The 24770-nt window shown below is 40.4% G+C and overlaps 2 protein-coding genes across 2 annotated transcripts in view; one reads left to right on the top strand and one right to left on the bottom strand.

Annotated features, from left to right (window-relative positions):
• CSMD1 (CUB and Sushi multiple domains 1) overlaps positions 1 to 24770 on the bottom strand; it is a 1381920-nt gene that overhangs the window by 657671 nt on the left and 699479 nt on the right. The gene's annotated exons all lie outside the window — the stretch shown is intronic.
• Positions 5 to 8002, top strand: LOC142196900 (uncharacterized). Its single transcript, XM_075266882.1, has 2 exons — positions 5 to 187; positions 5306 to 8002. Exon 2 carries the CDS (start codon positions 5309 to 5311, stop codon positions 8000 to 8002), a length of 2694 nt encoding a protein of 897 aa, XP_075122983.1. The 5' UTR covers positions 5 to 187; positions 5306 to 5308.

Below are 24770 nucleotides of genomic sequence, written 5' to 3'. Positions count from 1 at the left end.
GGACTGAACGGAGGAATCGTTTGCAAAGTGCAAAGCTTCAGGACTTCGTAAAGTACCTAGGACGGTGAGCCACGCTTACAGCTATCAGCTGCACGAGTAGACGGAAGCCTGTGTGCGGAACGTCTGTGTGAGAGCAGAGGAATTTTGGCCTTGACAGCACAGTGCATACAGAAGATCGTGTAACTGAGTGAGTATGGAGTTCATTGTTTCATATTCTGATAAGAGCAAGCTAGATTTTAAGTATGTAAGTAGTCATACTAATGCACAGCTTTGGTCTAGTTTATACACTCAGTGTGAGGAAGAAAATCAGCGATTAGATAAGAAATTTATTTGTGTTGATAGGTTGCAAAAGAAATTAAGGAATGTATTGCATATGGTCAGAGTGTACAATTCTTTAGTTATTGAAGAGAAACAGACACACAGGGTATGTGTAAACACTAAAGGCACAAGTAACACTGACACACAGACAGTGGAAGAGGATTATAATGAGTGTTCAGCATGTGAGGTATTAGCCCAACACATTGAGGAGTTGGAGGATCAAATGGAAACTAGGACACAATTAGTTTCAAAATTACGCCAGGATATAAGGAAAATCTCTGCTGCTACAGGTAGTCCCTCCTATATTCCAGAACAAAGCCACGGGAGTACAGAACAGTTAGAAGAGGTAGATCTTAAGAGAAGACGCTTACATGAAAGGGCAGCTAGGTTGACTTTAAAAATCAATGATCAGTTAATGAAAATTGGGAAAGATGTTCCAGCTTACAATGACAAAATGGATGCTTTCCACAATGCAAATACTTTTGAATCGTATACAGATAAATTTAATCTTACTGATGAACAGAAAAATAAGATTTTCAGAGTATGGTTACCTTCTCACATGGCCAAGAGGTTACTGCCGACGCCTGTGGTGAATGAGGACAATGAGGTGATGCATAGTACTGAATCAGATAGATTGAAACAGCTTATATTTTTCACTACTGGAGAATGTGAACCAACAGTAGATATTCTGGATTCTTTGAAGCCAACCTTGGAAGATGATCCTTTTGCTTTCTTAATGAAGTTTGAGCAAGCATACAGGATGGTCTTAGGGATAGATGAGGGTGAAGAACCTTCAGCTATGATAAAGGCATTTGTAAAGAAGTTTAAATATTTGGATCCAGTATCATTACGAATTGCCTCAGAAAAACTTGCTTTATATGATGCAGCAATGTTCATTGACCACATCAGAAGGTCATTGAAGCAAACAAGCACAAAGGCAAAGATTTCTGCTGTCCAGAATAAAGTAAATAAGCAATCAGTCAATGCAAATCAGGACAGTCAAACTAATTCCAGGACTGCACCTGTTCCTAAAAAAAGTATTGCTCCAAAGCCAAAAAGGAAAGGAACTTGGGAGAGAGGTCAGATGTCTTGTTATCATTGTGGTAAAGTGGGACATTTAAAATGGCAGTGTAAAAGTTTCCTTAGAGAGACCCAGAATATAGGGAAAGAGAATGGTCTAGTGCCCACTGCACCTCCTCCTCCTTCAGAGGAAAGAGAATCTCCCTATGCATCTCTAATCCGGCAAATTAGGGAAATATCAATACAGGGATCAAAAGGGAGGTCACGCGTCATGATTGACAGAGATGATGGTCTGTTAGGATCAGCATGACTAGAAAAGATTCCAACCTCTCGACCCTTGGAATATGTAGCCCCAGTATTTTTGGATGAATGTGGAAGACCTTTTGTAACAGGATCTCTTCAAGGGGAAAAGATCACGTTCCTCATAGACACTGGAGCTCAACTGAGTGTCACAAATAAGCTTCAGATCCCATCCAAAAATGCACCTGTTTGTACAATTGTAGGCTTCAATGGTCGTGGGGGGGTGTCAGCCACATTGATATCTGATGTTAAGTTTGAAATTCCTGGACATTTGGAGACGAGCATTGATATTTGGCATTGTCCTAATTCAGAGAATATCTTAGGGACTGATGTAATGAACAAACGAGGTTGGATTATTGATTTGGGAAACAAGGTGATTTGGAAGGATGTTGATGGTTCTAAACCGGTACTGATTGATCCAAGTGAATACAGCAAGGTTGGAACTATTTGCTTAACAGATGTTATTCCTTCTGATCATGTTTGGCCTGACACTGGTGGTGATGTACAGTTAAAGGAAATTGTAGAAAGTATTCCTTCTTTGTGGGCACAGTACAGGAATGAAGTAGGTACAATGAAAGATGTACTTGTGAACATAGAGGGTAGGGATCCACCAGCCCAAAAACAGTACAAATTGCCTCCAGAATCAATAGGTCCAATGTCTAAGATTATTGAGGAGTTGCTTCAGCAGGGTGTCATACGGAAAGCAAACTCTGTGACAAACAATCCATTATGGTGTGTCTTGAAACCTGATGGTTCATATCGTATGCTTTTGGATTTAAGGCTTTTGAACAAATATACGCCTAATGTAGCTCCAATTGTTGCTGACACACATGATTTGTTGGGACAACTAGATGCAAAAGCGAATTATTTCTCGGTCTTGGATATTAGCAATGGATTTTTTAGCATAGAATTGGAAAAGAGTTGTCAATACAAGTTTGCTTTTACATTTCTGGATGAACAGTATGTGTTCTGTAGATTGCCTCAGGGTGCCCATTTGTCACCTAGCATATTTCATCAAGCACTAGCAAAAGTGTTGGGAAGGAGTTCACATCAGAAATATATCAAACAGTTTGTTGATGATATTTTGGTGGCCACAGAAGACAGGGAAACACATTTGGAAGTTTTAGCGGAATTGTTTACCTTGTTGCACGAAGCAGGTCTAAAATTGAACACAAAGAAGTGTAAACTGATGCAACGTGAAGTGAAATATCTGGGGATCCTAATTAAACCAGGAAAGAGAATGCCTCTCCAGGACAGGGTTGCAGCTGTTGCTTCACTTCCCATTCCAATGTCACATAAGGATCTCAGACACTTTTTGGGCATTGTGAATTTTTCCAGAGAATTCATTGAGGGATTTGCTGAAAAGGCAAAGCCTTTATATGATCTCTTGAAAAAGAGCCATGATGATTCCTTTGGTCCATGGACAGACCGGGAACAAAAGGCATTTGAACAATTGAAGTTAGCTTTGCAAACAGCTCCAGCCTTGTCAACTGTGGAAGCATCAGCTCCATTTGCTTTGCAGGTACATACGTCAGAAGTTGCTGTTACATCTGTGTTGTTGCAATTGCAGTCAGGGGAATGGAGAATTTTGGGATATTTCTCAAAACTCCTTACTCCGGTGGAAAAAGGGTTCGAAACTTGTGCGAGACATCTGATGGGAGTGTATTTTGCTGTAAAAGCAACTGAACACATTGTTGGCTTTAACAAATTAATTTTGCAGACGCCGCACTCCACATTAAAACTTCTCCTTGAGAAAAATATTCCAGGTGTATCTCATCAAAGATTTGCACATTGGTTGTTGACTCTGTCTCCAAAACAACTTGAAGTTGACCACAAAGCCAAGTATGTACTTCCCCAATTGATGCAGTACGAGGGTCAGGCACATGAATGCTTACACACATTTCAGGAGACATACATTTCAATGTTCAGAAGAGAAGCAGAAAAGACTGACGAAGCAGTTTTTGTGGATGGATCACGGTTTTTCAATGAAGGACATTACTGTTCAGGGTATTCTATCTGGTATCCTGAAAGAGGATATGCAATCCAGCACAAGTTACCAGGACACTATTCAGCTCAGAGAGCAGAGTTAGAAGCTGTCAGGACAGTGTTGGAGATTGATGAAAAGGAGAACAGAAGTCCTTTGGTCATTTACAGTGATAGCTCTTATGTGGTTCGGTCTTTGACAGATTACCTACCAGTGTGGGAAAAAAGAGGCTTTGTTGATTCATCAAACAAAGTGTTGGTGCACAGTGATACTCTAAAAAGAATTGTTGAATTAGCTGCAAAGAATCCAAAAGGATATGCAATTGTCAAAGTCCCAGCACATAAGAAAGGAAACCATGAGCTAGTAGTAGGAAATTCTACTGCAGATGCATTAGCAAAAGAGGCCGCTTTAACAGGAGCAGAGGTCCTCGAACCTGAACAATTGAAAGCCTTACCAGCTAGGAAAACAGACACGCATTTGCCTTCTTTTGCAGAGGAACAAGCAAAGGATCAATCCCTTGCAGTTTCTCAGGTTGATCCAAAACCTCCCTTTGTTTGTGAAAACGGGGTTTTGTGTCATGACTATAACGGGGAATTGCGTCCTGTTGTGCCAGAGCATTTACAAACTGAATTCACCCGATACAATCATGAGAGCTTAGGTCATTTGGGTCAGCAAAAGTTGCTGGAAGTTCTTAAAGGAAAGTTGTATTGGGACAAAATGGAGGAAACTGTACAAAATGTTGTTCAGTCATGTCTCATTTGTGCTCAAGTGAACCCTCGACCTAAAGGACAAAAACCTCCACTCCAAAGAATTGCACCTGCAGATGGTCCATGGTCTACATTGCAGATTGATTACATAGGTCCATTGCCTACAGGTAAACATGGACTCAGGTATGCATTGGTGGTGGTAGATGTGTTCTCAAAATGGGTAGAAGTTTTACCAGTCAGGAAAGATGATGCTTTGTCTACAGCTAGAGCATTGGTAAATCATGTGTTTTGTACTTGGGGGATCCCAAGAATGATCACTTCCGACAGAGGAAGTCACTTTACTGGACAAATAATGCAAACAGTTTGTGGTATTCTAGGAGTACAGCAACAATTCCATGTTCCTTATCATCCACAATCTGCAGGTATAGTGGAAAGAATGAACCGAACAATAAAATCCAGGATTGCAAAAATGTTGTTGGATAAAGGAAATACATGGGTTGATGCAATACCATTTGTTTTGATGAGTATTCGAGGAACAATTTCCTCTACAACACAATACACTCCTTTTGAATTAATGACAGGAAGAAAAATGCCATTAATATTTCCGCATGAACCATGTTTGTCTACACCCCAAAAAGATGCTATAGCAAGGTCCAGGTGGTTGCAGTTGCTGCAAGAAAACTTACAAACAATTCTTCCACATGCAGCATCTAGAATGCAACGTATGATGCCACCTCACTCTTCAAAGTTTGTCAAAGGTGCATCAGTGATGATTAAAACCTTCAAGAAGAGTGGACCTTGGGAAAGTAATTGGGAAGGTCCCTTTGAAATAATTGATACAATGGGACAAGTGATGATTTTGGTGCAAAGATCACCCAAAGCAGGAAAAAATACTCGCAGACAACAAAAACTGTGGGTACATGTTGATCAGTGTAAATTATATGTTTCAAAATAATGATACTGCTTGTTTTTTTAGGAAATGAACCTTCACAAGGAACTACATCTCCTTGAGGAAAGAGACAGATCAAAGGTTCATCGCAGTCAATATAGAAGTCTCAGAAGATGTTATTTGGTGGGAACTTTCCTTCTGATATGCACTCTGGCTGCCGTTTTGATGAAAGACGCGTTACAGAGTGGAAACAACGGGAGTGACCAAATAAAGGAGGTGGATTTACTACCACGGAAAACAAGAGACTATACACTAGAACACTTGCTTAAAGAACGCTTGAAAGATTATTCAAAGGACATTACAGGACATTTATGTTTGGGTTATGGTGCAAAATGTTGTATTGAAATATACTACACACACGACACAAACATTATGTTAAGTGCTAAAGCAGGACCTAAACAGAAACAAACCCATTTACAGGGAACCTATACACATAATGACAAAACAGGTTCATGGGAATGCACACCAACAGAGGTATTATTTTGGAGTGTAGAAATAATAGGTAATGAAACTGCCAAGTGGTCAGGTGATATCACAAATAATATGATAGCATCAGGAAAAATGGGCAGATCTAAAACGGAAATCTGGTTCCACACTCAAAGTTATGTAAAAATATTGGATCCAGAATATCTCCCTTCTATGAGTAAGGGTAATGAAGACTGGGTGAAGACCTGGAACTTCGAAATAGCAAGAGAACCTGTTAAAGTGAGAATAGCAATTGATCTCACTATGACTAATAATTTACCACTTGAAGTAAGAGTTAATCCACAAAGAATTGAAATCCTAGAGGGAAGAAATCCTTTTACTCTGGAATGTAGCACGAAATTAGAGTTACCACCTGAATCATTGTTAACATGGAAAAAAGATGGACTATTTTTAGGAAGTTTTTCTAATGGTCCAACAAATGTAATTCATAGGGGTTTATATGGGAATGTTAAGTGGGTAGACCAGAAATTTATTCTGTACCAAGGAAACCCAGCTCCTAAGGATTCAGGGGTATACGAGTGCTGTGGAACAAGTATTAACAATCAGAAGCAATGTGCTACTGTAAATATTAATATTTCTTCAGTTACAGATAGAATTTGCACAGGAGTCAAATTCAATCCATCAAGTCCTTTCCAGATTAACCATTTTCAATCTAAGCCTCTTTTGAGGAATGGTACATTTATGACCATGGTATGGACATTTAACATGTCAGATTGGAAAATTTCCTCAAGATATCCCCAATGTAAACAACACCTAGTAAATATGGAACAAGGGATCGAACAATGGTTCGGTAACAGTAGATCAAAACCCATAAGAAACAAAAGAGGTGTTGTGGAAGGTATTTTAGGAGGAATTGGGACTGTTGGGAGTTTAATAAATGGTATGAATATAAACTCTCTGAGATCAGATTTAGAAACAATTGGTTATCTAGGAAAGAAAGGAGTGAAAGTCCAGAAGAGTCTAAATCAGCTTCTGGAAAAAATGGTTGTTAATTCTGTGACTGTATTAGGATCATCAGTGTCACATCTTCAGGATGCAACTCTAGCATTAATGAGCAGTGAACAGGAAACGCAAGTAGCCAGAGCATGTCTGGAAATTCAAGTTGAATATTCCACTAACCTAAAGATGATGGCTCAGGCTTTACAAAGTGGTATAACTCCATTGGGTTTATTAAGAAATTTACCTGTAATATACAATTTTAGTTTGGATCATACAGAGTTATGGGTAAACAAGTGGTTGGGATGTAAACAAAATGTATGTATTGGAACATCATTAATCCCAACATCTGGACAAGAGCAAGTTTTGGTTCCAGTAACTTCTTTAGGGGTTCCTGTAAGTAATACACAATTAATCCATTATAATTTAGAATTTACAGAGTTTGCGTATAATGGAGCTTCAATTGAGCAAGTAGACCTTTCTTCATGTTTACATTTTTCCTCTAAAGTAGTTTGTTTACCGGAACAAGATAAGACTATCTATCATTCTTGTTTCCATAACCAAAGTACATGTCATGCTAGAATTGAAACTGTACAAAATATACATGATATTGTGACACCAGTTGGCCAAAGAAAAGTATGTATACAAATTATGTCGGAAAAAGAAAAGGTTTCAGCATTTTATCCTTCATGTGTATATGCTGAAAACCTGACTAGAGGATTGTATTGTATTGAAGGAGACGTAAACGCTATAAGGATGAACATGGGAAGATTTAATATATCCTCCATAGCGAGCAGTTATTTGAGAACCCTTCCAGTGCAATATAATCTATCTCAAGTTGATAAATTTCCATGGAAAATGTGGACAGAAGAAATTGTAAAAGATAAAGGTCTATTAGATGCTCTAACAAGACAGTTAAAAGTGGCTGAAATTGTGTTTAAACATCAGCAAGGTCAACTAGATGATATAGAACATGAATGGAGCACCATGTCAGGATCATCCTGGTGGGGAAAATTTAAGAAATCGGTCGATGTTTGGTCAAAGTCATCAGCAAAAATGGCAGTTGGAAATGTATTATCTAATCCTATTGTTATTATATTTATGTTTGTAGTGGTGTGTATATTGTATCAGATATTTATAATGTGTAGAATCAAGAGAATATACACTCAGGTAAAAAAGGAAATTGGAAAAGGAGACAAAATTTTACAAGAAATGTTAAAAAGAACTCAACAAGCTAGTTCCATCATTAACACTGAGTCAAAGAAAGAACATGCTGATAAAATGTTATCACATGGCCTGTGAATGAATGTGATACGATTGGTGAGTAAATGAGTTAGAGTAGGGAAATTATGATTAGAAAAATGTATATCTAATCATAATCAGGGGGAAATGTTAAATCTCATAATTTGCTGAACTTAGAGTGTGAGTGGAGAAGGTCATGGAGTAGCATTTGTGTCCAGCATGTCATCCTTGACAGATGAAGGGGCTAGTGGAATGTTGGGTGGAGGTAGAAGAAGTCTCGTTACTAACAACAATACGTCAGTGTAGCCAAACTTAGGGCTATGGTCAAACAAGGAACGATCCGGAGTACATGGAAGGATCATACCTACACCTTTCCTTATGGGGAAAAAACTTGGATGAGGGTAAAGCATCCTCAGCCTTTATAAGCAGGCTTTGGTAACATGGAGGTAGAGCACTAACTCCACCTTCATACCAGCTCTCACTCTCTTCATATTGACACTTGTTATTTGTCATGCATATTCTATGTTCTTTTAACTTTGTTTAATTTTTGGACTGTAACCTATCTATTCGTTTGAATTAAACCTTCGTTTGCTGTTTTAACCACAAATTGGATTGGACTCCAGCTGCTTCTTGGTATCACCGAAGTACACCTCTTGTCTCATCAGTCAAGTGGTGTGGGACGTTATTTAACAAATATGCAGTTGGGATACAAATGAATTTATTTTTAAATAAATTGAATTTTTGTTTTTGCCTTTCATAAACATTAGATAACAAAATTTTCAAAATTACAAGTTATTTTCCTTCCCCCTTTTTCATATACTGTACTACAGTTCAGTTACTATTCAGTTTGTACCAATTTTGTAAAATAATTTTGAAAATTCGGTAATAAAAATGATTGAAACAAAATTACAAGTTATTTATCAGTGAGAATTGCAGTCCATAATTTCTTGCTTTTTGTAATAAAATAGAATATTAAGTCAAGTCTTTAAATTCAATTTACAATAATAGTACAGAGAAAGTCACACCATATATACGTTTCTATATTGCAACATTGACAGTTGGTGGCAGATCCTGTCTGTCTTTTGGTCTAATGGGAAATTTATATTAAAATTGTCTCCCTTGTGCAAAAAACTGAGAGGACCTTTTGCCTTATGTTGGAGCCATTGCATTTATTTTGTTTGATGGGGTGAAAAAGTTCAAAAGTTCAGAGCTGTAAAAATGTAGGTCCTAAATAGAGTATTCGCGTGTACATGTGATTTTAAGAAAATGGATTTTTTACTTATTCACCCAGGTAATTTACATATAACATTGCTCTTCCTAGTTTAAATACGCGTTTCAGATTTTAGAAGATCAAAGGCTTTTCAACTAATTTTAAGATGACAGCACTGAGATTGAATAGAAATGAGCAAAGACGAAACACTTCAGTCTCAACCAGAATGCCACATACAGAGAACTGGACAATTAGCATGCCTTAGAATTTAGACAGGGAGGAAAAGTTGTAGTTAACAGCCATAGTTAAAAATCTTTTAACCTTAATCTCATTAATAAACCAACAATGTAAGTTCTAAAAATGGATTAATGCATAAGAAAATGCCACTTAATTACTTAATATAGTTCAAAAGTGATAACTAAAACATATTAATAATATTCTAAGAGGAAGTGTTATCATGAATGATCATTTTTAACATGTTAAATTGTCTAAAATATAATAGGATGTGTAGTTGTGTAAAATGCAGCACAAAATATGATTAACGCTAGGTTCACACCTGCCTTCAGCTGTCCATTCTGTGGTTTCCGTCTTCTGCATGCCAGAAGACGGAAACCACAGACCGGGTCCGGCCGTGAGCGGCGGTGAGCGTTTTATGCTCTGCGCCGCAAAACCATTTTTTTTAATCCAGACACAGAGTACTGCATGTCCGACTCTGTGTCCGGATTATAAAACCCGGTTTCGCTGCGGAGAGCATAAAACGCTCACCGCCGCTCACGGCCGGACATCTTTCTCACCCATTCAAATGAATGGGGGAGAGACTCCTGCAGGTTTCCGTCTCCTGCCTCTGTTTTATGCAGGAAACGGAAACCTAAAGTACGGAGTGCCGGGCGCAGATGTGAACGAGCCCTAAAATGTCTGACAAATATTTAAAACAAAACAAAACTTTAATAAATAGATCCTAATATATGTATCAATATAAAAATAAACTTCATCATTTCAAATATAAATCCAGCCCAAATTTTAATAAACATAAAATTCTGCCATACCAAAAAATAGCATATTAACTAAATTATCATTGTGAGCTGTGTAATTGATAACCTGACATACATTGGGGCATTACTTTGAAGTGATGCATGTTCATGGTGTACATAACATTATCATAACCACAACAGGGAACAGAAAGCTGACTCATATGAACACAACTGGAACAGACCTTAGAAGGTTCAGGTGTACAGGTGTAGCAAAGTCTAAAATTACATTGATGACACACTAGGTCATGATATCTTGTTACAAAAGACAACAAAAAGCATTGAATTCTATTGAAAAAGTCAAGTTAATACCTTGTGTCACAGTGCAGTTAACATGTAATGTTAACCTTGGCTACATCCATAAATAAAGTCAAAATTGTAAAAAGGTTCACGTCAGACTTTTAAAACACAAAAGAGGAGATTTATAAAAACGTATGATTTAACCTGTGCTGGCTGATGGTATATAAATCTTCCCGATATTATTTTGTATCACAAGCTCTCTACATATCTTTTTCTGTATTTTTATGCTTTAAAACATGATCCATCAGATTGTATAGATTTCAAGTTTAAAGGGGCTCTATCATTGGAAAAAGTCATTTTTAACTAATCACATACTTCCATAGCCTTTAGAAAGGCTATTCCACACATACATTTTGTATGTAAATTGCCTTAGTAGATTTTGAATAAGTTTGTTTTTATTCATATGCTAATTAGTTTCTCCATGCACCCCGGAAGTCTCTGTGCACTGTCTTCTATGTATACAGCATAGGCTGCTGCTGACTCCTCCCTGCTCTCACACATAGCACACAGCATAGAGAGGAGAGCTGGCTGACAACTTCCTGTGCACGCTGGAGCCTAATTAGCATATGAATAAAAATGGACTTATTCAAACATTACTGAGGCAATTTACATACAAAAGGTAGGTGTGGAATATAGTTTTTTAAAGCTGTACTTAGCTAAAGATGACTTTTGCCAATGATAGAACCCCTTTAATAAAACTGTACCATAAACTGCAACTGCCAGTGTACATATATTAGTGGTTTTTAGGGTTGAGCAATTGTGTTCGGAAAAGATCGGATTCCGATCGGCGATCGAGAAAATGTGTTTTGTTTTTTTTTTGTTTTGTTTTTTAAATGTAGATTGTGAGCCCCACATAGAGCTCACAATGTACTTTTTTTTTTCCTATCAGTATGTCTTTTTTTGGAATATGGGATGGAAATCCATGCAAACACGGGGAGAACATACAAACTACTTGCAGATGGTTTTATGCCCTTGTGGGATTTGAACACTAGGACTCCAGCACTGCAAGGCTGCAGTGCTAACCACTGAGCCACCGTATGGCCCCGGCGATCGAGAAAATTTCACGATCGCCATCGGAATTCCAAACACTATCTTTTTATGTGGGATCGAGATCAGTGATTTTTCCCACAATGCATTGCTTAGCCTTCACACTGAGTATACGCTGTATATTTAGTGTGAAGGCTCCACTACAGTTCCATAGGAATGAATGGAAGCAGCTGACACACAGCCTTAACCCCTTGTGCGCCGGCTGCCTCCATTCATTCAAATAGAAGGCTAAACTAAATCTCTAGCAGCTACTTACCTCTAGAGATGGCTGCTCCAGTGCCCTCCTTCTTCTTGCCTCGCTGCCCCGCCTCCCAGGTTAGTGTTTAAAGCGCTAGGTAGGCGGGGCTTGTGGCTTAGAGTGTGGGCGGGTACAGGGTGGGGAGATGTGACGTCTCCCCTCCCAGTACCCGCCCACAATCTCCTAACCCGCCCACACTCTCCTAACCTGGAAGGGAGGGGGCAGCAAAGGAAGAAAAGCAGCGTGGAGCAGCAGCGAGGTGAAGAATGAAGGCACGGGGCACAGGACCAGCCATCTCTGGAGGTAAATGGACACCAGGGGGTAGGATTGCTTTTAAAATCCGATCTCCGATTAATAAAAAAAATCCCAGTGGTTTTGTAAAGTGGTTTTGTAAAGTTTTTTTTCTAAGCATGTTCCCACTAGTGTTTGATATACTTTTTTGGGCTTCTTAATAACATCTTTGCCATATAGTAAATTTTAATTTAATATATAGTGTTAATATATGTAATGAAATGTATCATATTTCAGTTCTTTTTTTTTTTATCAAATGTTGTTGGTGGTAAGACTGCAATGACCTCTTTAGTAGTCAACTGTGTCCATTAGAATGTATTGGCTCCTGTACTGTAGCTGTCACAGCTCTTTTATAAACAGAATATACTATTGTTAATGGAACCATCATGTCCACACTTAACAGATCTCCTGGTTTCCTTCAGGAATGCAATTTCTCATTAAACCAATTCTACACAATATCACAACATACTGACAAAAGCTATTACAAGATCTAATTCACTCCTCACGTCACTCCACAGAGTAGCCACACATGGACAAAAATAGGATCTTTGAAGTATTCCGAGCATATTATTATTATTATTTATTATTATTATTATTATTTATTTATATAGCACCATTAATTCCATGGTGCTTTACATTTGGATATTACAGCATATTACAGGTATCTAAAAAGATCTATTGTTAGGATGTCATTTTTTACCAAAAGTAAAGCTATGATGTGATTTTATTTTTTTCATGAAATGATTAAAGTAATTGTAAATGTGTAGCTATGATATTTATTTTGCTTACTTATATATCGGCAACATATTCTGACGTGGTTAACAGACTGTCAGCCGCTGTCCTATATAGGTTCACAATATAAGAATTGGAGGAAACCAGAGTACCCGGAGGTAATCCACACAAACATGGGGACAACATACAAACTCCTAGCAGACTCAAACCTAGGACTCAGCCCTGCAGAGCTGCAGTGTTTGCATACTATAATATTACACACTTTATTCATTTTCTAATTCACCTTAGTATGCTGCATTTATTAAGGTTTTGACTGTATTCTTAGCAATGAATATACAAATTTGTGTTATTATTTTATGAAGGACAGCCATAGCAATGTCTATAATGAAAACATTTGTGCAGCATGCAAAACAAAAATTGTTAATGTCTCATAGTTTTGTGCTTCTATTTCTGCTGTGAAGAATATGATAAATTAAAAAGCTGCAAACTGCAAAGTGTTGAGAATTGTGCTGAGAGACCCTAATATCCATAAAGCATGACTAGTGATAGTGGTGAATGAATAATTGGAACTGCGGCTAAATCAAGTCAGGCCTAGAACTGTTCCATCTGAGTTAATATTAAGATAAGATAATCCTTTAATAGTCCCACCTTGGGGAAATTTCAGGCTGCTGTGTGTGTGTGATACAATACAGGGACTAAACTAGGTATTCTCCAGCTGAAACAGCAAAAACAATATGAATATACACTCACCGGCCACTTTATTAGGTACATCATGCTAGTAACGGGTTGGACCCCCTTTTGCCTTCAGAACTGCCTCAATTCTTCGTGGCATAGATTCAACAAGGTGCTGGAAGCATTACTCAGAGATTTTGGTCCATATTGACATGATGGCATCACACAGTTGCCGCAGATTTGTCGGCTGCACATCCATGATGCGAATCTCCCGTTCCACCACATCCCAAAGATGCTCTATTGGATTGAGATCTGGTGACTGTGGAGGCCTTTGGAGTACAGTGAACTCATTGTCATGTTCAAGAAACCAGTCTGAGATGATTCCAGCTTTATGACATGGCGCATTATCCTGCTGAAAGTAGCCATCAGATGTTGGGTACATTGTGGTCATAAAGGGATGGACATGGTCAGCAACAATACTCAGGTAGGCTTTGGCGGTGCAACGATGCTCAATTGGTACCAAGTAGAGATGAGCGAACACTAAAATGTTCGAGGTTCGAAATTCGATTCGAACAGCCGCTCACTGTTCGAGTGTTCGAATGGGTTTCGAACCCCATTATAGTCTATGGGGAACATAAACTCGTTAAGGGGGAAACCCAAATTCGTGTCTGGAGGGTCACCAAGTCCACTATGACACCCCAGGAAATGATACCAACACCCTGGAATGACACTGGGACAGCAGGGGAAGCATGTCTGGGGGCATAAAAGTCACTTTATTTCATGGAAATCCCTGTCAGTTTGCGATTTTCGCAAGCTAACTTTTCCCCATAGAAATGCATTGGCCAGTGCTGATTGGCCAGAGTACGGAACTCGACCAATCAGCGCTGGCTCTGCTGGAGGAGGCGGAGTCTAAGATAGCTCCACACCAGTCTCCATTCAGGTCCGACCTTAGACTCCGCCTCCTCCGGCAGAGCCAGCGCTGATTGGCCGAAGGCTGGCCAATGCATTCCTATGCGAATGCAGACTTAGCAGTGCTGAGTCAGTTTTGCTCAACTACACATCTGATGCACACTCGGCACTGCTACATCAGATGTAGCAATCTGATGTAGCAGAGCCGAGGGTGCACTAGAACCCCTGTGCAAACTCAGTTCACGCTAATAGAATGCATTGGCCAGCGCTGATTGGCCAATGCATTCTATTAGCCCGATGAAGTAGAGCTGAATGTGTGTGCTAAGCACACACATTCAGCACTGCTTCATCAAGCCAATACAATGCATTAGCCAGTGCTGATTGGCCAGAGTACGGAATTCGGCCAATCAGCGCTGGCCAATGCATTCTATTAGCCCGATGAAGTAGAGCTGAATGTGTGTGCTAAGCACACACATTCAGCACTGCTTCATCAAGCCAATACAATGCATTAGCCAGTGCTGATTGGCCAGAGTACGGAATTCGGCCAATCAGCGCTGGCTCTGCTGGAGGAGGCGGAGTCTAAGATCGCTCCACACCAGTCTCCATTCAGGTCCGACCTTAGACTCCGCCTCCTCCGGCAGAGCCAGCGCTGATTGGCCGAAGGCTGGCCAATGCATTCCTATGCGAATGCAGACTTAGCAGTGCTGAGTCAGTTTTGCTCAACTACACATCTGATGCACACTCGGCACTGCTACATCAGATGTAGCAATCTGATGTAGCAGAGCCGAGGGTGCACTAGAACCCCTGTGCAAACTCAGTTCACGCTAATAGAATGCATTGGCCAGCGCTGATTGGCCAATGCATTCTATTAGCCCGATGAAGTAGAGCTGAATGTGTGTGCTAAGCACACACATTCAGCACTGCTTCATCAAGCCAATACAATGCATTAGCCAGTGCTGATTGGCCAGAGTACGGAATTCGGCCAATCAGCGCTGGCTCTGCTGGAGGAGGCGGAGTCTAAGGTCGGACCTGAATGGAGACTGGTGTGGAGCGATCTTAGACTCCGCCTCCTCCAGCAGAGCCAGCGCTGATTGGCCGAATTCCGTACTCTGGCCAATCAGCACTGGCTAATGCATTGTATTGGCGTGATGAAGCAGTGCTGAATGTGTGTGCTTAACACACACATTCAGCTCTACTTCATCGGGCTAATAGAATGCATTGGCCAGCGCTGATTGGCCGAATTCCGTACTCTGGCCAATCAGTGCTGGCCAATGCATTCTATTAGCTTGATGAAGCAGAGTGTGCACAAGGGTTCAAGCGCACCCTCGGCTCTGATGTAGCAGAGCCGAGGCTGCACAAGGGTTCAAGCGCACCCTCGGCTCTGATGTAGGAGAGCCGAGGGTGCACTTGAACCCTTGTGCAGCCTCGGCTCTGCTACATCAGAGCCGAGGGTGCGCTTGAACCCTTGTGCACACTCTGCTTCATCAAGCTAATAGAATGCATTGGCCAGCGCTGATTGGCCAATGTATTCTATTAGCCTGATGAAGTAGAGCTGAATGTGTGTGCTAAGCACACACATTCAGCTCTACTTCATCGGGCTAATAGAATGCATTGGCCAGCGCTGATTGGCCAGAGTACGGAACTCGACCAATCAGCGCTGGCTCTGCTGGAGGAGGCGGAGTCTAAGATCGCTCCACACCAGTCTCCATTCAGGTCCGACCTTAGACTCCGCCTCCTCCAGCAGAGCCAGCGCTGATTGGCCGAATTCCGTACTCTGGCCAATCAGCACTGGCTAATGCATTGTATTGGCGTGATGAAGCAGTGCTGAATGTGTGTGCTTAGCACACACATTCAGCTCTACTTCATCGGGCTAATAGAATGCATTGGCCAATCAGCGCTGGCCAATGCATTCTATTAGCGTGAACTGAGTTTGCACAGGGGTTCTAGTGCACCCTCGGCTCTGCTACATCAGATTGCTACATCTGATGTAGCAGTGCCGAGTGTGCATCAGATGTGTAGTTGAGCAAAACTGACTCAGCACTGCTAAGTCTCTGAATTTGCATAGGAATGCATTGGCCAGCCTTCGGCCAATCAGCGCTGGCTCTGCCGGAGGAGGCGGAGTCTAAGGTCGGACCTGAATGGAGACTGGTGTGGAGCGATCTTAGACTCCGCCTCCTCCAGCAGAGCCAGCGCTGATTGGTCGAGTTCCGTACTCTGGCCAATCAGCGCTGGCCAATGCATTCTATTAGCCCGATGAAGTAGAGCTGAATGTGTGTGCTTAGCACACACATTCAGCTCTACTTCATCAGGCTAATAGAATACATTGGCCAATCAGCGCTGGCCAATGCATTCTATTAGCTTGATGAAGCAGAGTGTGCACAAGGGTTCAAGCGCACCCTCGGCTCTGATGTAGCAGAGCTGAGGGTGCACAAGGGTTCAAGTGCACCCTCGGCTCTCCTACATCAGAGCCGAGGGTGCGCTTGAACCCTTGTGCAGCCTCGGCTCTGCTACATCAGAGCCGAGGGTGCGCTTGAACCCTTGTGCACACTCTGCTTCATCAAGCTAATAGAATGCATTGGCCAGCACTGATTGGCCAGAGTACGGAATTCGGCCAATCAGCGCTGGCCAATGCATCCCTATGGGAAAAAGTTTATCTCACAAAAATCACAATTACACACCCGATAGAGCCCCAAAAAGTTATTTTTAATAACATTCCCCCCTAAATAAAGGTTATCCCTAGCTATCCCTGCCTGTACAGCTATCCCTGTCTCATAGTCACAAAGTTCACATTCTCATATGACCCGGATTTGAAATCCACTATTCGTCTAAAATGGAGGTCACCTGATTTCGGCAGCCAATGACTTTTTCCAATTTTTTTCAATGCCCCCAGTGTCGTAGTTCCTGTCCCACCTCCCCTGCGCTGTTATTGGTGCAAAAAAGGCGCCAGGGAAGGTGGGAGGGGAATCGAATTTTGGCGCACTTTACCACGTGGTGTTCGATTCGATTCGAACATGGCGAACACCCTGATATCCGATCGAACATGTGTTCGATAGAACACTGTTCGCTCATCTCTAGTACCAAGGGGCCCAAAGAGTGCCAAGAAAATATTCCCCACACCATGACACCACCACCACCAGCCTGAACCGTTGATACAAGGCAGGATGGATCCATGCTTTCATGTTGTTGACGCCAAATTCTGACCCTACCATCCGAATGTCGCAGCAGAAATCGAGACTCATCAGACCAGGCAACGTTTTTCCAATCTTCAATTGTCCAATTTCGATGAGCTTGTGCAAATTGTACCCTCAGTTTCCTGTTCTTAGCTGAAAGGAGTGGCACCCGCTGTGGTCTTCTGCTGCTGTAGCCCATCTGCCTCAAAGTTCGACGTACTGTGCATTCAGAGATGCTCTTCTGGCTACCTTGGTTGTAACGGGTGGCTATTTGAGTCAATGTTGCCTTTCTATCAGCTCAAACCAGTCTGGCCATTCTCCTCTGACCTCTGGCATCAATAACGCATTTCCGCCCACAGAACTGCCACTCACTGGATGTTTTTTCTTTTTCGGACCATTCTCTGTAAACCCTAGAGATGGTTGTGTGTGAAAATCCCAGTAGATCAGCAGTTTCTGAAATACTCAGACCAGCCCTTCTGGCACCAACAACCATGCCACGTTCAAAGGCACTCAAATCACCTTTCTTCCCCATACTGATGCTCGGTTTGAACTGCAGGAGATTGTCTTGACCATGTCTACATGCCTAAATGCACTGAGTTGCCGCCATGTGATTGGCTGATTAGAAATTAAGTGTTAACGAGCAGTTGGACAGGTGTACCTAATAAAGTGGCCGGTGAGTGTACATTGCTTGTTAATATGTGTTCTTAACACTTTAGTGATACATTTTAGTTTGTCCGCTGATCATTTAGAAGCATATGCTTCAGCCCATTAAAAATTAATTCAACAGAAAAATGATGGGACAGATGTGGGAAGATTAAGCCTCTTATGTCTCTTTTGTGGTGTAAAAAAGTTGCACATCTACGGGTTTCAACTTTTTTAAATCGCACTTGCAACAAAATTTATCACAAGCCATCTTTTCAGCCTTAAAGGGGTTGTCCGGGATAACCTATCTTTTAATATGAGGTAAGGTGAAAACAAAATAAAAAATAAAAACATTCATCTGTCCCTAGTGCTTCATTGTCTATCAGCGTGATCTGGTCCTGTAGCTCCAGTGGGTTTTTTTTGGGCAGAGGTCTGTGACATCTTGTGTTACTTTCCTTCGGCCAATAAGTGGTCTAGGTAGTCATTTGCAGCTGGGACTTCGACCAAAAGAAAACACAGGAGAAGCAGGACTGGATCAGGCTGGGAGATATCGGAGAAGCAGGGATAGGTATGTTTTGTTTTTTTTTTTAAATTTCACCTTCCTCAGCCTCATATTAAAAGTTTGGTTATCCCGTGCAACCCTTTAATGGCACACTGGATTTTTGTTTTAGGTTTTTAGTCCCCACTTTTTTTTATTTTTGTATTAAAGGGATCCTATCTTTAAAACACGGAAGAAGACACGGTGAAAACCTCATTTCAGAAGAAGATGGAGGTGGCGCTGGAGAGTTCTCTTGCAGCATTGGGGTCACCCCAGTGCTGTTTGAGTGCTGGGGCCCGCCCCTAGTGCTGCAAGAGAACTAATTTACATACCAACCAAAACCGAGATTTTAGGCAAACGGCGCCGCAGAGAAGACAACGAAAGGTAGGAGAAGAATAGCCTTTCTTAAGGCTATTCCGACGTGTTATTTAGAAAAAAAAATGTGTTTCAAAGATAGGATCCTTTTAAAATAGCCATATGAGGACATGTTTTTGTTTGACAAGTTGTATTTTTAGATGCTACCATCGCAGGGTGCATATATTGTTTTGTGCATCATTTATTATTATGATGGAAGAGACTAATAAAAATATCTATAATTACTTCATCATTTTGGGATATTATATTTTTGGCAATCATTCCATTGTAAAAATGTTATTAAATTGATTTTTTTTCATAGAGTTTTACTTCGACACCCACAACAGGGGCTGAGCAGGTGCCATGAATATTGAGTTTATCACAATATTGTATAACACATGGTTTGATATATCATTGACCAGTTAACCTCTTAGTTGCCACAGTTAATCATGACCACGGTATCAAAGTGTTTTTACAAAGTTCTGCCCTTCTGATTGCCCCATAGTACCTCCTATGGAGAATACCAATATGTTTTTATGACAGCTCATGGACTGATCAGTCACCCAGAGTTTGGCTTCAGTTTATGGTTTTACAAAGCTGCTGAAGGCAGTATTGATTAAAATGCCAGTATATCAGTATACATTGGCTGTCAGTGCTAATATACTGCAATGCACATATTGAATAATACTGAAACATCAGAATGGATGAAGTCCTCAAGTATAGCAAAAACAAAAAGTAAAAAAAAAAATATAAAATAACAATAAATCATGATCGCCATTTAAAAATTAAAAAAATAAGTAATGATTTTTTGCCATCTATATCAAGTAAAAAGTGATCAAAAAATCCTATGGTACCAATAAAAGTATAGCTTGGCCCTCAAAAAATAAGTTCTTTGACAGAAAAACAAAAATGTTATGTTGCTCATATTTTGCCCCAAATTTCCCATAAAGCCCATTATAAGCACAAAACTGTCAGCACAAAAACTCACAGACCTGGAAGACAGCTCTAGATGAAATAACGTGAAGTTCTGTGGGATTCCTGAGTCAGTAGCCACAAATCATCTAATGCACTATGTACAAGAATTTATTAAATCAATGCAACCTAAATGTTCTCCCAGAGACTTGATTATTGATAAGGCCCACTGCATCCCTTAGCCTAACCACTTACCAAATGATGCACCGTGGAATGTCCTGGTCAGAGTTCATTTTTTTCCATATTAAAGAACTTCTCATACCAGCTACCAGAAAGAGGTACCAGATTCCTCTGCACAGAGTCTCTATATTTGCTGACCTTTATGTTACAACCCTGCATCTCTGCAGACATCTGATCCCGATAACCTCAGTTCTCTAAGATCATCAGATTAAATATAGACAGGGCTTTCTAGGTCTTATTCTGATTCTTAGGGACAACACCATGTTTGCAGACTCTAGAAGAATGTGAAACTTTACTCAAATGCTGCAACATCTAGGCTTCAGTTCCCAGACCTAAGGGTAAACCTGGAAATCTACTGGCTGCTGAGGCATCCTTCCTCATCCATCTAGGCCTCACTATATACATGTCAGCAGTATAAGATATGCTCCTGACCCTTTATACAAATGCTACAGACAACAGCATTGATAATAAATCTAGTATGGTTGCTAAATTAACTTCTTTAAATTTTAAAGGGTTAAACTGCCTGAGCAAGGGAGAATATATATAGAGCGAGGTGAATGGAGATTCAGATAGGATTCATACTCTTAACTTTCCGTTAGTCAGTCTCACCATTCATCAAAATCTAGAGGAGCGCTGATTATCAATAAGAGCTCCTTTACTTTACACCCATTACAGGAGCTGATAGATGCCAACAATAGATATAATGTGTAGGTACGACATCTTAACAATATGTTGTGCACTTTGGTCCTGCTCTATGACCCTAACAGTCACTAGATGCAGTTCCTCAACAAGATTAAGTGCTTATTATCCAGATTCAGGCAGGGCAAAGTCCTATCTGTTTATACAATAGTAGATAATGCATTTGACTCGTCCTCCTCTACCAGCAGACGGGGAGCTCACCTTTGTGGTTTGCTTTGGAAGGATGAACTTTCTGATGTGTGGAGAACTCATCATAGAATGGAAAGCATTATTCTTTTTATTCACGTACTCATAACAGTTATTCCACAAATGAATTGTTTCTTGTTGACCAAAATCTGGAGATTTCACCAGTAGTAATCAGTGTATTGGCCTTAGCTTTATCTCTGGACTGTGTGTGGCAATGGCTATATCTCTGGATTCTTCTCTAATAATTTACACACAATAGTGTACTGAATTATAATCCCTTTCTAGACACAAAACGGAAGCAGAGAATTTTGAGAGGGATATCCCATATCCCTGGACAAAAATGCATACAGGAATTTTTTGTCTGTGATTTTAGACTGACTCTCCACTGCATGACTTTGGCACAGGTGTGAACACAGGCGTGAAAACAGGCTGACAGGTTTCCTTTAAACATATGGGTGGGCTCATCATTGAATAAATTTAATTATATATTAATCTCTATGCCTATGCTTTTTATTAGGTACAGGGCCATTGCTTAAAACTAGTGGGCCTCAAAGCAAAATGTTTTCTTGGGTTTGCCATTGAAAAAGAGATGACATCACTTTTCTGTGACATCATGACATAACAGTGTGTAATATGTAAATACTGTATACAATTTTTCAGTCAGGACTTGAACCCAGGAACTTTGGTGTCCCAGGCTGCAGCTCTTCAAACTGAGTCATTCTACTTTCTAGACAGCTACTGTGCAGATCTGAGCTTAGGTCCCAGCGTCTCTAGTTTCAGTTCCCACCTCTCTGGTTTGCTTCACCCTGTTCCCTGGTTGAACTTCCTATTTAAACCCATCCTTTCACGTCTTGCTTTGTGAGATTATTGCACTCTCAGCCTGTAATCTAGCCATTCTCTTCTGCTCTGCTGCTAATACTGATGCTAATCCTGTGTCTTGACCACTGTCTTTCACCTGACTATGGTATTTGCCTTCTCCACCAATACTGATGCTCATCTTGCGTATCTATAATTGGATCCCTCCTGACTACAGTATTTGCCTTCTACTCTAAAACTGATGCTCATCCTGTCTATCATCCATTGGTTTCCTCTTGACTACATTATCAGCATTGCTACTACCCCAGGTGGTCATAATAAAAGACTCCTAACCAGACCTGGACTGTTACACTTACAAAATTCTGCAAGGTGCTGTTTTTCTTATAGTTACTGTAGATGGCTGATATACTTTCCCCACACCTCTATCCAACTCTGTTGTTGTGACATCAATTCCCTCTGTTTGATATCATAAAATACCTGAACTATTAACAGGTTAATTCCCAGTCCAGTGTGCCAGAATGGAAGAATTATAGTAAATTTCTTAGTTTGAGGCATCCCTGTCCCAACCACTATCTATCAGTGAGGCACATAAACTGGGAACTGGGGCATCTTTGACAGAAAAAAAGGGCTATGCACAAAAGATGCACCTTATCTATTCCCATTTATACCAGTTCTAAAAAAAAATCAGTTCAAAACTGCTTAAAATTATGGTTAAATAACAGCAAATGTCACCTGTGTTTATCTCGGTGGAAGATGTGCTGGTTTATTTAGTCTCCTTCTAATTAGCTGCAAAACACATGCATAAAATAGCAATATACAAGGAAATCTCAAAGATATATGTCAGCATTTAAAAGATATTCTCTCTCACATAAGGAACGGAATGAAGCTAATGAGTCTAAGTCATTCTCATTTTATTCGGAGTTCTATTTATTACACTCCAGGCAATGAGGAGGGGGAACTAGCCTTTCTTTTAGAATTCATCTGCATGTCATGTATACTCTCCCTTTGCCAGTGTTGTATCATTCAACTGGTAATTTACATTCTCCTCACCTCCACAAGAACTCTCAAGAGTTGGTACATGCTGCAGCTGCTAGGTCAGATGTGTGCTGTTGCTTGTAGCATGCTGAGAATAGAAATGATTACTTTTTCATTAAAGTTTCATACAATGTGGTTTTAAAGGTTGATTTTATACCTTTTTCTCAGAATTAGACTTTGCTCGAAACCAGTGTTTCAATATAAAGAGAGGGATGTTGTACTTCTAAATGAGAAAAGCCTAGCATCGTACATAATGTTTTATTATAGATCACAGCTTCCTTTGAATTTCCTTTACAATGACGGTAAACACCACTTATAAATTAGACTGTATGGATTTTTATATTAATGGTCATAAGTATATTCTGCTAGCCTCTGCATATATTTGAATAGTTCTGGTATATTAGATGTAAATGTATCCATAGAGGGGTTATTACTGTACATCTATAATACATAGAATAAGGACCAGAGGTGTAGCTAGGGGGTCAGCACAGGAGAAGGGAAAGGAAGGGGGTGGGGGGGGGACACGTCCGAGTAGACCCCCGCTCAGGTATATTAATATTATCACTATACAGTGACTATAAAGTGGTAATAACCGGCTCTACACATGGCTCTCCAGGCCATTTAACTTGAATACAGAATTGACTTACACGTGATGCCTCTGACTAAGCACTCACATTTCTTATCTTTTTTATCTGAACCGCCATGACCATGTCTTCCAGCAGTGACTTCTCTCTGACAAGTTAGCAACACAAACATCTTTGGCTGCTCACTTTTCTAGACACCTGACCCATATTGTCCTCACCTACATAAAGTCTCCATCCTGCTGCTACACCAATTATAAAATACATGATATAACATCTACAAAAAGTAATACTCTAAAGCGCAAGTGTATCCCCCATAAATAATGCCCTTTATTTACACAGTCCAGTCCAGACCCCCTGTCAAAATCCATATTAACCACCTTTGGCAGAGCGGATCGCTGCGAGACGTACAGGAAGAGAGGGGATGTTGTGATGATGTTCACTGGGATGTTGAGCCATGCTGACTCCAGTGTTGTGGCCAGCTGCATTAGGTTACATGGTTGAGCATCCATGGCATGAACAACCCGATCTAGGTGTTCCCACAGATTCTCAATTGGGTTCAAGTCCGGGGAATTTGCTGGCCAAGGGAGTACGGTAAATTAATCCTGGTAATCCTCGAACCACGCACATACAGAGTTTTATGACAAGTCACATTGTCCTGCTGGTAGATGCCATCATCCTGAGGAAAAACAATTCGCATGTAGGGGTTAACATAGTCTGCAAGGATAGATCCATCATGCATTGCACAATGATGAGTGCACCCAGATGGCTGATGACACGTGCCTTCTGCAATTGGTTATTTAACGTTGACGTCAAAAGTAGATGGTGGTCACATTAATATGGCTGGACTGTGTATAATTCCCTTTGTGTTTCCTAATTAAGGCCAGGGCCCCACAGGATGGAAACGCCACAGGAAAAATTGTGGCATTTTACAGTATGACCAAAGTGGATGGGATTCTAAAAACTGATGATTTCCAAAACCAGCACAGTTTTAGAATTGGCAGCATGTGAATTATACCTATGGAAATGCTGGCAGTTTCCCCATAGGTATAATTACAATTTAAAGTAAAAAAAACTTTTCTAACAGTGACTCCTTCTCTGTTTATACAGTATCATTCATTTTGTAGCAACCATGTAATGTACCTTCAGCCTCGTCCTATACAATTATATGTGACAAAGCTGGATTATATCACATGATCACTATAAAGCAGATATTGTACAAAACAAA

Source organism: Leptodactylus fuscus, chromosome 3, assembly GCF_031893055.1.
Source record: "Leptodactylus fuscus isolate aLepFus1 chromosome 3, aLepFus1.hap2, whole genome shotgun sequence".
Lineage (NCBI taxonomy): Eukaryota > Metazoa > Chordata > Amphibia > Anura > Leptodactylidae > Leptodactylus > Leptodactylus fuscus.
Note: the sequence above shows the minus strand (reverse complement) of the source record. Positions and strands in the feature narration are given on the sequence as shown.

Bases quoted from the DNA above. Each gene is read 5' to 3' on its own strand.
- LOC142196900 (XM_075266882.1), top strand. From the start codon at position 5,309: ATGAACCTTCACAAGGAACTACATCTCCTTGAGGAAAGAGACAGATCA.